General features: G+C 33.0%; 1 protein-coding gene across 2 annotated transcripts in view; it reads right to left on the bottom strand.

Annotated features, from left to right (window-relative positions):
* Window positions 1-460: 460 nt before the first annotated feature.
* Window positions 461-13,443, bottom strand: part of LOC112047872 (dipeptidase 1-like) — a 57,318-nt gene continuing 44,335 nt past the window's right edge. For both annotated transcript variants that reach the window (XM_024085161.2, XM_024085153.2), the window contains 5 exons: window positions 13,166-13,342; window positions 12,036-12,120; window positions 8,232-8,307; window positions 6,811-6,949; window positions 461-5,544 (listed from right to left, as the gene is read on the bottom strand). In XM_024085161.2, coding sequence (XP_023940929.1) covers window positions 5,437-5,544; window positions 6,811-6,949; window positions 8,232-8,307; window positions 12,036-12,120; window positions 13,166-13,342 — 585 coding nt within the window. In that variant the 3' untranslated portion in view covers window positions 461-5,436. The remainder of the gene's footprint in view (window positions 5,545-6,810; window positions 6,950-8,231; window positions 8,308-12,035; window positions 12,121-13,165; window positions 13,343-13,443) is intronic.

Below are 13,443 nucleotides of genomic sequence, written 5' to 3'. Positions count from 1 at the left end.
TTTATTACTCACTTTTAACACCACAGTACCTTACCTTACCTTACGTAAGGGAGTTTAAGGGGGAGGCTAGTACCAGTCAGCCTCCCCAACTGCCAACCTCACTTGCTCGTGGTGCACCCTGCAGATTGACCCACGAGACTCTGGCGACCGACTAATGGTGGTATAACCATTCTGATTGGGCTAGACTTCACAAGTACCACAGACCGGTGTCAGACAGAAGTGACACCGATGCGAGAAGTCTAGGACTGCGAATGACCAACCCGCATGCCCAGCGTGGTCATTTATGGGCATTGCAATGTAAAATACAACAACATTATTATCCGCCATCCGGCCAAGGCCCGGGCTCCTTATAGGACAGGAGGATATAGACCCAGCATACTGCTCCAATACGGTATGGCGGGCTAAAATTTTCAATATTATCTAGAAAGTAGGGATAAAGATAAAATAAAACAAATCCAAAGTGAGTATACAGCAATCGTGTTTATTTAATTCGTGTACGATATACAATATAAAGAGCTTACAAAGTCATTTCGCTTTCGTATTAAGAAAATATCAAGGATTTACACCTTAAATTAATTGAGCCTTGAAATTTTAATGCAGTACACAAATTGAGTTTAGCACAAGCGCACGTTTTCTTGACAAAGTCATTATAACAATATTCTCCGTAAAGTAAACTCGTTGATAAAGTTTTGAAGTGACTTGAGGTGCTATAGTGTCCACGAAGTAATTAATAATAAAAGTAATATTTTTTTTTTATTAAATGACAAGTTAGACCTGGGCTGAAAAGATTATTTTGAAAATTATTAACCGGGAAAATTAAAAAATCCATTATTTTGATCCCGAGTGCAATAAAACTTTTTTTCAATGTCTTTACAATCTTATACAAGGCGCTTGTGCAAAAACACAATTTATAAGTTTTACGAATGAAAACCAATTATAAAATAACAGCCAGATTTCAGACGTGATAGTAATGCTAATTGGTTATAATATAGGTTCGAAAAATTTTCAGTCGTAATCATTATTTATTTTACCCCGATATTATACTCGTAAATATAAGAGTCACAGCTCAATCTTGTGATCCAATTTAATTTCCACTAATTCCTATAACAATAATTAAATGTCATATATTTATTTTAAAATATAGGTTATAATTTGATGTCATGTCCTTACATGAATACCTCATGAATTGGTCTTATTTAGAATATATACCGTATCATATTATATTTGTCGGCGCTGCCACGCAATCCACAGAGTGTAGACACAGTACCACAGAATATCATTATCGATCGCATATATTTTCCGTCTACACTCTGTGACTTTCGTGGGACAACATCGCCCCTAAGGGTGTAGAAATTTCATGAATATATACGTATATATTCATGAAATATATATACTTGTTCAGTGTCCATCATTTCCTTCAACTTCATAAACGTAAGACATACTACAAAGGTGTGTTTCGGCTGCGGTACAAGTTGTTTGAGTCACTTTCAGCTGATAGTGGTTGTCACTCTTAATTATCTTAATAGCCTCTAAAGACCTGCAGGCTGAGATTATAAGTAACAAATGTCATCTATGCTTACAAGTGGATACCATACAGTAGGTAGATGATATTTCTCACTTAATTTGATGTCTATTTAATAGTTTGATAATAAAGACCAAAACAGCTGATCAAAAATGATGAAAGTCGAACTTTGCGAACTGGCATCATTACTATAATCCATGGTCTTAGTATTATAAAAAAATCAGGTCATAATTTGGCAATTGTATCTATTTTAGTGTCGCCCATTTGTCAGAGCATCTTAAAAAATCTTCAGCTTCTAATTATATGTAGTATATATGTATTCTTTTTTGCTGTCATAATTACACTATTATTTGTCCAAATGATTCACGAGGTATTCAAGTGTTATACGAGTATCGTTACTGAAATGTTAATTCGAGCCCAAAATGTTGAAAAAATGGAGTCGCAAAGAAAACAAATATATTTGATTAAAATTAAAGGAAAAAGTGGAAATTTCAATCTTTTCGAAGGTTTTATTGTCGTATAGACATAAACGTGTATATCAAAAATGTAATGAAAGTACGAAAATATACGGAAAATGTCTCCTTAAAACCATTTTGCCTCGAAAGGGATTTAATGTGTATTTTAATTTGCTTGTAATTTTTGATGTTCTTCATATCGGCATATTTGTATGAAACCAGTTTTTTAAACGAAAGTATTTAAATTAATTAGGTACTAATTCTGCTTTATCTTAACACAAATATTTATCAGCATTAACAAATAGGATATTTTCCAGTTTGGATATGTGTTTGGACGTAAATCATAGTTGTAACACAAAAATCTATTGAACTTCAAATACTTGTGCTCCACATTGTTTTAATTATCGACTTTACTTGAAAATAATTATACCTTAAAAAAAATAGTATTAGATAGATGTTAGACAGTTATTGGTACACAAATATTGATCACAACATTTCACAAGACGCGGAATATGCTTTATTATCAAACGTAAAACGAGTCTGCGATAATTAACCAGACGGACCTTATTTTATGAAAACCGAAAATATGTCTGTCTATATTCCTATAGGTACATCATTTTTGTTAAAAAAAATATTTGCCATATCATTTAAGTACGACCAGTATTCTCATTTCCCTCCAACTAGCCGGGTAAACGGTTATCGAATCCCCACCCCTCCGTAGTGAGTCCGATCGCTCTTACCGTTTAGCTATTGAGGCTCTACTTTGGCTAACGTACTTACATACGAGTATATTAGGAGCGAGCGCTTACTTTCAGCTTTCATAAAATAAGGTACGTTTCACTATCTCGGTCCAAGTAGGTGAAATATAATTAAAAAAATGGTTAAATTCTAGAAACATAGAAGTGAATGCTTCGATTATTATATAAACACTGAAACTACGTAGCAATAGAATCTACTTACACATACTTTTGTATTTTTCGTAAAAAAGAGGTCAATATCAGCGTTATTCACTGTTCTATAATAACAAAACCAGTGTAGGTAAACATTCAAATCATTAAATTTAACGTGAATTTGTTTTTCTTAACAGGATTATTTTTGACGTGACAACGTCTTATAATTCGATTAAGCCGGATGCACACTCGATAAAAGATGTCGTCATGTGTCGTTTCCTCGCTCAAGGGTTGCCAACTTTTTTTATAAGAAATAAAGTATATTCTGGTCTATGAGGATTTTAGAATAAGGGTTCTGTTTTTGTAAACGAACATTTTCTTTTGAAAAATGCAACCATTCCATCAGTATTTTCTTATGAAGTTGTCACGTTCAACTATCGTTAGTAAACCGACTTTACAGACAACTGTTTTTTTTATCGTAACCTTTAACATTGTAAGGATAGACCATAAGTTAAAATGTACTCGTAGCTATATCAATGGACGACGTCCATTTTTGTAGAATATGGATAATCCATGTTTAATATATCCACGTACATAGGTAGTGAATACATTTGATTGTTTGTAAAGACATTTTCATGTTTCACTGTATATGTGAACAGTAAATAAATTAAAGACATTTTATTATGATGATTTTGAAGTAGAAGTTTATGACTTTTGACATTATAATTAATGAATTAATTATTGACCTCTTTAATATATTATACTGTATACAACTATTAGATTACACAAGCGGAGAAATAAGAAAGAAGAACAAATCCAATGGCGTCCGTATTTTGGTACTCAATTCCTTTAGAATTTAAATTATTATTTATTTTTAATATTCCAAAAATTACTTATGTATAAAAGGTTTAATCTTTAACATTTTTAACATTGTTAAAAATTTATTCGCTACCTACATTCCTAAGTCGTAAGAAGATTTTTTTTAATTAAGTATATATCAAATGTAAATAAAAATATTTTCATCATTTAATCATATTTCTCTCTTACATTTTCAATATAGCTTTTTATGCAATACATTTTATTGATTCCAATTTTTCTCTTAATCTCTTCGTCAACTCAGTCAAAAGACTCGACAATTATAATTTATAATTTTTATACTAATATAAAAATTGAAGTTAAAATTAATTAAACTAATTTAAATTCGATTTCATTAAAGAATGTTCAATAAAACGGAGCCATTTTTGGAGGGTATAGAAGTAAACTGGGTGATATGTGACACAGAAGTTAATCAGATACAGTAGGTACAGACAAGAGTGCTTTGGCCACATTGAACACCTAATACGCGTCGACTACACCGATTATATAAAAAATCTGAGACTAACGGTTATACAACAACAAATAATATAACCATCTATCTCATTCCTGAATTTAATACTCCTTGTGAACACAGCAATATAAACTTCCAATGATTTCTGCCTATTTAGAACGTAGTTTAAAAATGCAAAGACTATGTTTGATTACTAACCCTAGGTGAAATATTCATTTTCTTATCAAATAATATTTTTGATTCAAAACTATTTTGGCACCAAATTTGGCACGTAGGTATTAGTTTAAAGAATGAGATAGATCCATTTTATCGACCATTACATCGATACGCTCCCAAGATGCTAAATTGATAGCTCCATCTCCATGCCACTTAAGCCTGAATCACATTTTTCATCAACAATTACTAAAGAAGCTGTTTTGATTATTAACGTGTAGGCCATAATTTTCGACACTTTAAAAATACTACTGTCAATGTATATGAAATCATAATTAATCAGGCAAACATAATTAGAATAGATAAATAAGATAATAAAAATGAAAAAAAAATTGATACACGCGATATAATCTAAACTTGTTTTTGCTTGATGACTTAAGTAGATCTTAAATCAGCTTAAAGCAACTAAATCGCAAAAACCATCAAAGCATCATTCATGACGACAAACCAACCAACAACCAAAAGCGATAAATGTGATTCAGTCTTTATAAAACAAACTATAAGTTATTTAGGAAAACATCAATGCAATACGACACACACTATAATATAATATCTATTTGTATTCTGTTATAATTTATAAAAGCATGTCAGAATGTCGTCGGTTTAAACTTTTTATATAGCTGCCACATGAATATATTTATCTACCTTATATGTTTGCGACACGATAAGAATATAATATGAGAGCTTACAAAAATATTATCGAAGAAATTATAATCAAATGTATATTACGTCTTTGTCTGTACTAATAACTAATATAAAAACATTTCTTTAAATTTAAGGGTTTATTCATCTACCCTGTTTTGGCTATGCATGTTATGCCCTAAATCAACTTTTACGTGACATCACTATAAAATCAATTCAAACGTAATAGTAGGTATATTGTACATTCCTGATATTTTTTTAATAAATTTCTGTGGGTTTAAAATGTCAAAACGGTAATCTTACCGTGGCTCTTATAAAAGGCAGTTAGTACTTCAAATTCAAACTATTTATCCATTGGCAGCTAGATAAAAAGCACTCATGAGATATTTAGACGTATTCAAGATCGAAAGCGTTGCTGGTACAGTTGCCGTTATCAGAGGGTGAGTCTGGATGTTCCTCCGGTTCCGCTCCATTGGTGCGCAAATCATCGCGTATCTATTTCAAATTGGAATTATGGAATAATTAAATTTCAGCATCTCACTACATATGTAGGTACAACAAACAAAATAATTTTGAAGCTATTGCATAGATTTTATCTCGAGCTTTAAGTGCGGCGACCGAATCAAGAAATTCTGTGACAAAAATAAACCTAACGCCCAAGTTGTAAAATCAAGTTAAAACATTTCGATGCTATCTTATTGAATCAATTGGACAAGTGTTGTGAAACTAAGGGGCAAAAATTATTAAACCAGTGTTCTATTCCACCTCAACGTAAAGATTTTTTTTATTATTTTGTAAAGAAAAAAAAATAGTGCGTAAATAAAATAAATAAATAAATAATTATAATTACATAAGTTGATAAGAAATGTTATGCAATAGCATTACCCCGAGTGCCACACGTATTTTCTTTTAATTTTATATTCGAACAGTGATATAACATAAAAAACAAAACTTCTGGGTCTAAAAATTGTTTATTTACTTCCTTGGAGCTAAAGGTAGGTACAATCTGACCTGATTTGTGAAAAATCGCGTAAATAACAAAACTATATTATTAAATCTATTTCGGTAAACTGAATTTTAACATTATGTATATTTTTTTATATTTGAGTAAAACATTTAATTTCTGAGGCCAATAAAAAAGGTTATACTAATGCGAGGTACATACTCGTAACTTTAATTTTACTAATTCAATCATTTCTGTAACTATTATTTGGTGACAAGTGGTGCAATGACTGACAGGTCTGCATGTTAGGTCGTTGGTTCTCTTCCCATAACTAGAAATCTGACAATGCCCAAAATAATGCGACCCTTAATATCGAAAACTTGAGTTTTTATTCTATCTTTTCCACTCCATTTTATATGTCACACTTTTGTGCATTGTTACATAATATAATATTTTTAACCGACTTCCAAAAAGGAGGAGGTTCTACGTTTTATGTATGTTTTTTTTAATATAAAAATGGACCGACTTCAAAGACGTATTTCAGTTATTTTGATTTTAACACAAAATTACAAAACTGATTTTAATGAAAATGAAATGAGACCAATCTGGAAGTATTACCTATTGTTTGAAACAAAAACAAATCGAAAATTATTTAACAAATTACGAAGTTATGAGGTAACAAATATTAAAAAAACATATGCCGTCAAATTGTTCTCAATTTGACGGCATATGTTTTTTTAATATTTGTAGAACCTCCTCCTTTTTTTGAAGTCGGTTAAAAATAAAATAATGCTAATGAGGATGGTGGTTGTTCTTACCTTTTCTACTTGGCGCATTACTCGTAGCATGTTAAGTCCAGCAAGATTCTTCAACTCTTGCACGGTCCACTGTCCACTTCTTAGCAACTCAGCAAACAATTCTGGATACTTTGAAACATCTTCCAATCCACGTGGAACTCTATTATATTAGGACAAAAATTTGTACATCTGAGTCACGAATGTTCGTGTCATAGTAATATAAAATGTTTTTAAAGGAGATGGTCCATTTCAGGTCTACTCTTGTACCTCGTATCATAATCATATAACTAAATAAAAAGAAATAAATAAAATAAAAACCCAAGTTTTTTAGTTATATCAAGATGGCGCCCATAGAGCAACTATGACATGACAATTGACAGCAAACGTCAAATCGATTACTGCATTGAAAACGTCATCTATCCGCCATTATTACCCTTATTAATGTTGCATTTCTTGGGAGATAATAAATATTATTTCGAAAGAATTAAAGTAAAATCGTACATTTGTATAATCAAAAATAGTAAAAAAAAATATCTTCTTTTATTTCCGCTAGGGTACAATGACTGATCCTGGGCTCCATACAATTTTGGACCATCTCCTTTACAACACTTGCAAAGAACAATGTTACATACACTTCACGAGCAATGTCACATGAATTGAAAATTGTAAAGATATTTTAAACGATTCGTTTGTCCGCTCCAGTCTATTTGGATTGGGATTATGAAATGGGTTTGAGTCAACAGGTCGGGCTATGAACCTATTTGATATTTTCATCCATTAAAAAGTAGAGTCCGACCGAAACTGGTTTTCTGGCCAAAACCGAAACCGAAATTCAAATTTTGTGACGTCACGATGTTACTTGATGTCACTAAAGGAATAAACGTCAAACTGATTAATAACTAATAATTTTGTCAAACACTCAGTATGGCCGACAGCTTTTTGACGCGTATTGTCAAAAACATATTATTTTGAATTAAATTTTTAATGTATTTATATCTCAAAAAAATTTTTTTTTTTTCAATCTAGTAGAATGCTAATGAAAAATTTAAGACCCAATTAAAATAGTGTGAACTAGTCTATTAGTGACACACCCTCGTAAGCCCACCAAACCACACTGAAGCAACGTGATGACACTATACGTAAGCGTCCACTGCACCGAACGTATCACATCGAGCGGATTTTATCTATCGTAAAATTAAGAAGTCGGTTAAAAATACGTTTTATGCGATGCGTCCGAGTATTTTGTACGAGGTATTTTGACCTCGTACTAAAACTTTATGTGGTGCGGAACGAGGTTTATCTACCTCGTTATTATTGAAGACGCTAAAATCCTTTTTTGCTGCTGCTCTTTTCTTGAGGTACGAGGTCAGTTGACCTCGCGCCTCAAGAAAAGAGCCCTGTAATGGATAATTAAAGAGATGTGATAAATAAACTTAAATTACCTGTTAACGCCATCGAAGTCACCGCCTACACCAACGTGATCAGCACCAATCATCCTCTTGATATAATGGAAATGTTCTAAGAAAAACAAATTGTATCTTAAAGTTCAAATTATAAAAAAAAACTAGCTGCTCCCCATGGTGTAGCCCGCGAAAAAAAAGTATGTACACGTAATTTAGTTTTAACTACAAATGTGTTTTTTATTTTTTTCTGAATTTTTACTCTGCCTTTTATTAAAAAATACTGTAAAATTTGTTAAATTTAACAATGTGTTCAATGTTATTTAGAAGAACTTTGCTAAAAATCAGTTTAGCAGTAATGAAGCATGTAGGTGTAACAAACATACAGACCAACTTTTGACTTTATAATAATAAATTACTTTGTTAAACTTTAATGCCTTGTTCTACAGGAACTCTATAATGTTACGGGATAAAAGTATTCAAATGTTATTTCAAATTTGCAAACACCCGAGGACCTGTCCGACTAAAATTTCGTTCATCACAAATCACACGGGAATCATAAATTTTCCAGGATGAAAGTAGCCTATGTGTAGATCCAGAGTAATATCTATTTCTATTCCAAATTTCAGCCTAATCGTTTTAGTAGCCGCAGTGCAAAGGAGGAACTAAAACAAAGGAGGTGTGTGTATGACACACAGAAAATTTTGCCTATAGAAAATTAGTGTAATACATTTTTTTTGAGGAATATTTGCCATATTTTTTACCAATATTCCCATTCCCCTCCAACTAGTCGGGAAATACTGTGCTAGGAGTGGATACGACAATAAACCAACGGGGTGAGGATTGAACTACCCCCCTTTGGTGATGAGTCCAACCGCTCTTAACGTTGAGCTATTGAAGCTTTTTAGATTGAGTTATACCTGACGTATTTTTTTTACCAAATAATTGTTAAAGACAAGCAATGAGTGCTTTTTATATCTGCAGTTAGTTTCAAATAACTTATTGTAGTCAAAGCTAACACATTCAATTCATTAAAACAAGAACTAAATTCAAACATTCGAAACTACTCGTAAGTCTTGGCAATCTGCGAAGGTATATATGAGTAGCAAGTATAACAATAAATGTTCCGTACTGGAACACAATAAAAATAAGGTATCATCTATAACCAACCTTGAGGAAGTTTCAAATGTCATTATTTTTTATAATTCTTATATGACTAATTGCTGTGGGCACGACCTATAGTAAAGGAAGCGTTCCATTTGAACAATATATTCAGTTACCCGCAACCAGTCGAGCGGCTAACAACGCATCCCCGTTAAAATAACCATATCGCGATAAAAGGACATACTATTCCTAATCTTCGTTGTGCTATCAACTTATCTATTGTGAGGTGACATATTGTGAAGAAAACCAACATATCAGCGACCTACTTCTGCCGAGAAGACGACGGACCAGGCCTGGCTCCACGGGACACTCCACTCGATTCAGGTTAGTGTCCGCAGCAAAGTCTTTTACGGAACAATAAACGTTTCCAATCGAACTATACCTAATCGCGCTTAATCATAGTTTACTATTAATTTAATTACAGCTCAGCTCGATGGAACCACAATCCAAAGTTTACAAATTGATAGCACCGAAGCGGAATATCGAGTAATATGAAACAATCAATGTAGTCAAAGCCAGAGATTGTCTACCTAACTATACTAATAATATACATAATACAGAGAATAATTTTGTGAGTTAGAGAGTTTGTAGGGGTAATCTCTAGATCTACTAAACCGATTTTCAAAATTATTTTACCAACAGAAACTTTCATCTTCAGTAGTAAGATGATGATGATGACAGAAGGGTAGGGTAGGGTAGGGGTAGGATTAGGGTAGGGGTAGAATAGTGTAGAGGTAGGGAAGAAGTGCACAAAAGTCAAAGCGAAGCTTGACCGGGTCCGCTAGTTTTTAATAAATGATAAAATTAAAGAAACAAATTAATAACAATAACAAAAAGTGCGTGTCGAGCCACGTGTAGTTTAAGGTTCCGTAGATTAATCTAGCACTTTGAACCTTTATGTAATGCACAAAAATACCGATAAAAATACCCCACACCATGGGATAGAGTGATAGACGATAAAAAATTCATCCTCACTTAGCATGTAAGGAACCACAAAACTTTTATTTTTTCAAATTTTCTTTTCACAACTTTATAGAAGTACTCAATATACATTTATTAACTGAACCAAATTTAAGCTTTCTAGTTTTAACACACTCTGAGTTATCTTTTTAATTAACAACGGAATTAGTATGCAATTTCCGACTTCCAATTACGTTTTATAAGTTGGTCGACTAGAACTCTTTAAATAACAATTACTACTTAGAGTTTATAGTTCTTCTTGTAATTTCATTATATCATATCTTACTTTCGTGAATTTTTAAACGTATTCATAAGTAACCGTTTAGCCAGTAGAAGGTGCGGACACTTGACTCTAACAAAATTTTGCTCTTAAAAGCTTAGTATTTTACAAACGGATCTATAAATCAAAAAATATTGGTAGAAGACCCCTTAACTATATCTTTCAAAGATCTATCCAACGATACCCCACACTATGATATAAACGAGTAAAATCATTCCTACTTTACATTTAGGGGAGGTACCCTAAAAAACATATTTTCAAGATTTTATTCACGACTTTTTTCACATTTTTAATGTTCATACTCATGCTAATTTACAGCATTCTAGTAGTAATAGTCTCTGCGCTAAGCCGCGAATAGATGGACGGACAGACATGGTGAAACTGACAGAACCTACTTCTTTTTTTAGTCTGAAGTTAAAATCAAATTATGTGTACGTGTACTTATTTTTCGCGGACAACACCACGGGTCTCAGCTAGTATTACATAGTATCCTAATTAAATACAATTTAAAAACATAATTTTAACGGGGGTATTAGTTAGGCACTTTCATCATTATCATCATCATCTTATACAGAATTTTAATAATCCCAATTATGCAATAATTTCGACACGGCAACATAAAATTTTCTTAACGAAGATTTTTTCTACTCAATAAAGACTCACGCACGAAATGTTTTAGCTGGATCAATATTGAAAACGTTTTAACGAATACCTTTGGCAAATACCGGTTTAAATGCTTTGGATTCGATGGATCGCCATTCTAGAAATATCATCGGCGACAGTAGTTAAATATGCAATGCTGGAGAATTTGGAAGACGAAGCAAATACATTTAAAATTTGAAAGAAAAACATCGTAAGGAAACCTGCATACCAGAGAATTATCTTAATTCTCTGCGTGTGTGAAATCTGCTAATCCACATTGGCCATCGTGGCGGACTATTGTCCTAACCCCTCTCATTCTGAGAGGAGACTCGAGCTCAGCAGTGAGCCGGATATGGCTTAATAATGATCACAATAAATTTGATAACTACTAAACGGATGTTCATCAGGTTATCACTTATAGATAGAGTGTTTATGACGAAAATTTCAGTAAGGCAGTTTAAATTTGCCAAAATTTTTGTAAATTCATTAAAAAATTTATTTATTTTGCAAATTAGTTCATATTTTTACTGTGCATAGTCATACTAAATTACAGATTTCTATATCGTATATACACTAATAGTAATATTATCCAATGATCTGTGACCGCCATCTTGGCGCAAGTCTGCGATAAACTGGGGACGGATGGACATACAGATATACACGGCGAAACTATAAGGGTTCCTTGTGGACCACGATACTCTAAAAATAGTTACGTAGAGAAGCGGACGAAGTTATGGGAGTTCATTATTCTCCTTTTTTTTAGTAAAACGTTGAACAAAAGATTTTAATATGTAACTTACCAGCGACGTCAGATAGTGTAGCATTTGGAGCACATTTGACAAAGTCCGGGAAGAAATTCACCATGATAATCCCTCCATTTTCTTTCTACAAAAAAAATTATTGCTATACAATAAACTTCAGTTAATTGCTTAACTTTATTAAGTTAACTGTCTTGTTCTTTTTTTAAAAAAAAACATTTTTTGTCATATCTTTTAAATATGGCCAATATTCTCATTCCCCTCCAACTAGTCGGGAAAGACTGTATAAGTGGGTACGACAATAGACCAACGGGCCGAGGATCGAGCCACCACTCCTCGGTGGTGAGTCCGCCCGCTCTTACCGGGCTATTAAGGCTCAAAGGCTCCAAGACCGTTCGTCCAGTGTTTAGCCTATATGGTATTGGAATTAGATTCTGGGTTCGAACCTTGGGTCAGACTATAAGATATTGAGTTTCGTTCTTCTAAGGAATTCTCAGTTAAAATTTTCAGCCCAGAGTTTAGAAGTTAGTGGTGTTACACCCCTCTTCCTCGTTGAGCACGGTAATCCGTCGGTCTCAATTGTCATCATTAACATCTGGTAGTGGTAGTTAATTAATTTAACATTATCACCCTTAACCCCGGCATTTGTGTTTTAACCATTACCCATTTTTGTTCATTATTTACAGGACCCCCCATTTTATGTCTAAAATCCCCATTTTATACAGAACACCCTGTATAATATGAGGAAATAAAGGAGGTGGTCCATTTCAGGTCCACTCTTGTACCCCGTATCATTAAAATTTAAAAAATCAAGGACTTTATTAAAGTGAATAAATCTAACTAAATATAAAGAAATAAATAAAATAAAAATCCAAGTTTTTGATTTATATTAAGATGGCGATCATAGAGCAACTATGACATGACATTTGACAGGAAACATCAAATCGACTACTGCATTGAAAACGTCATTTAACCGCCATTAATACCCATAATAATGTAGCATTTCTTGGGAGATAGTGAATATTATTTCGAAAGAATTAAACTAAATTCGTAGATTTGTATAATCAAAAATAATTTAAAAAAATATCTTCTTTTATTTCAGCTAGAGTACAATGACTGATCCTGGGCTCAATACAATTTTGGATCATCTCCTTTGTAGCCTATATATTTACCATTGACTGTATTATATCGTCAGGAACGTTTCTCTTGTGCTGACACAGGCTGTATACGGACGAGTGGCTAAAGATAACCGGCGCCTTTGACAGTCTGATTGCTGCCCGGGTCGTGTTCTCACCCACGTGCGACACATCAATCAACATGCCGAGGCGATTCATTTCCCGAACCACTTTCTGTTGACAATTTATCAATAATAAATAAACCTATATGAGTAGTGTAGTAGTGATAGCCCAGTGGATATGACCTCTGCCTCCGATTCCGGAGGGAGTGGGTT

This window comes from Bicyclus anynana, chromosome Z, assembly GCF_947172395.1.
Source record: "Bicyclus anynana chromosome Z, ilBicAnyn1.1, whole genome shotgun sequence".
NCBI lineage: Eukaryota > Metazoa > Arthropoda > Insecta > Lepidoptera > Nymphalidae > Bicyclus > Bicyclus anynana.
The sequence above is the reverse complement of the archived record's forward strand: the minus strand, read 5'-3'. Positions and strand labels throughout refer to the sequence as shown.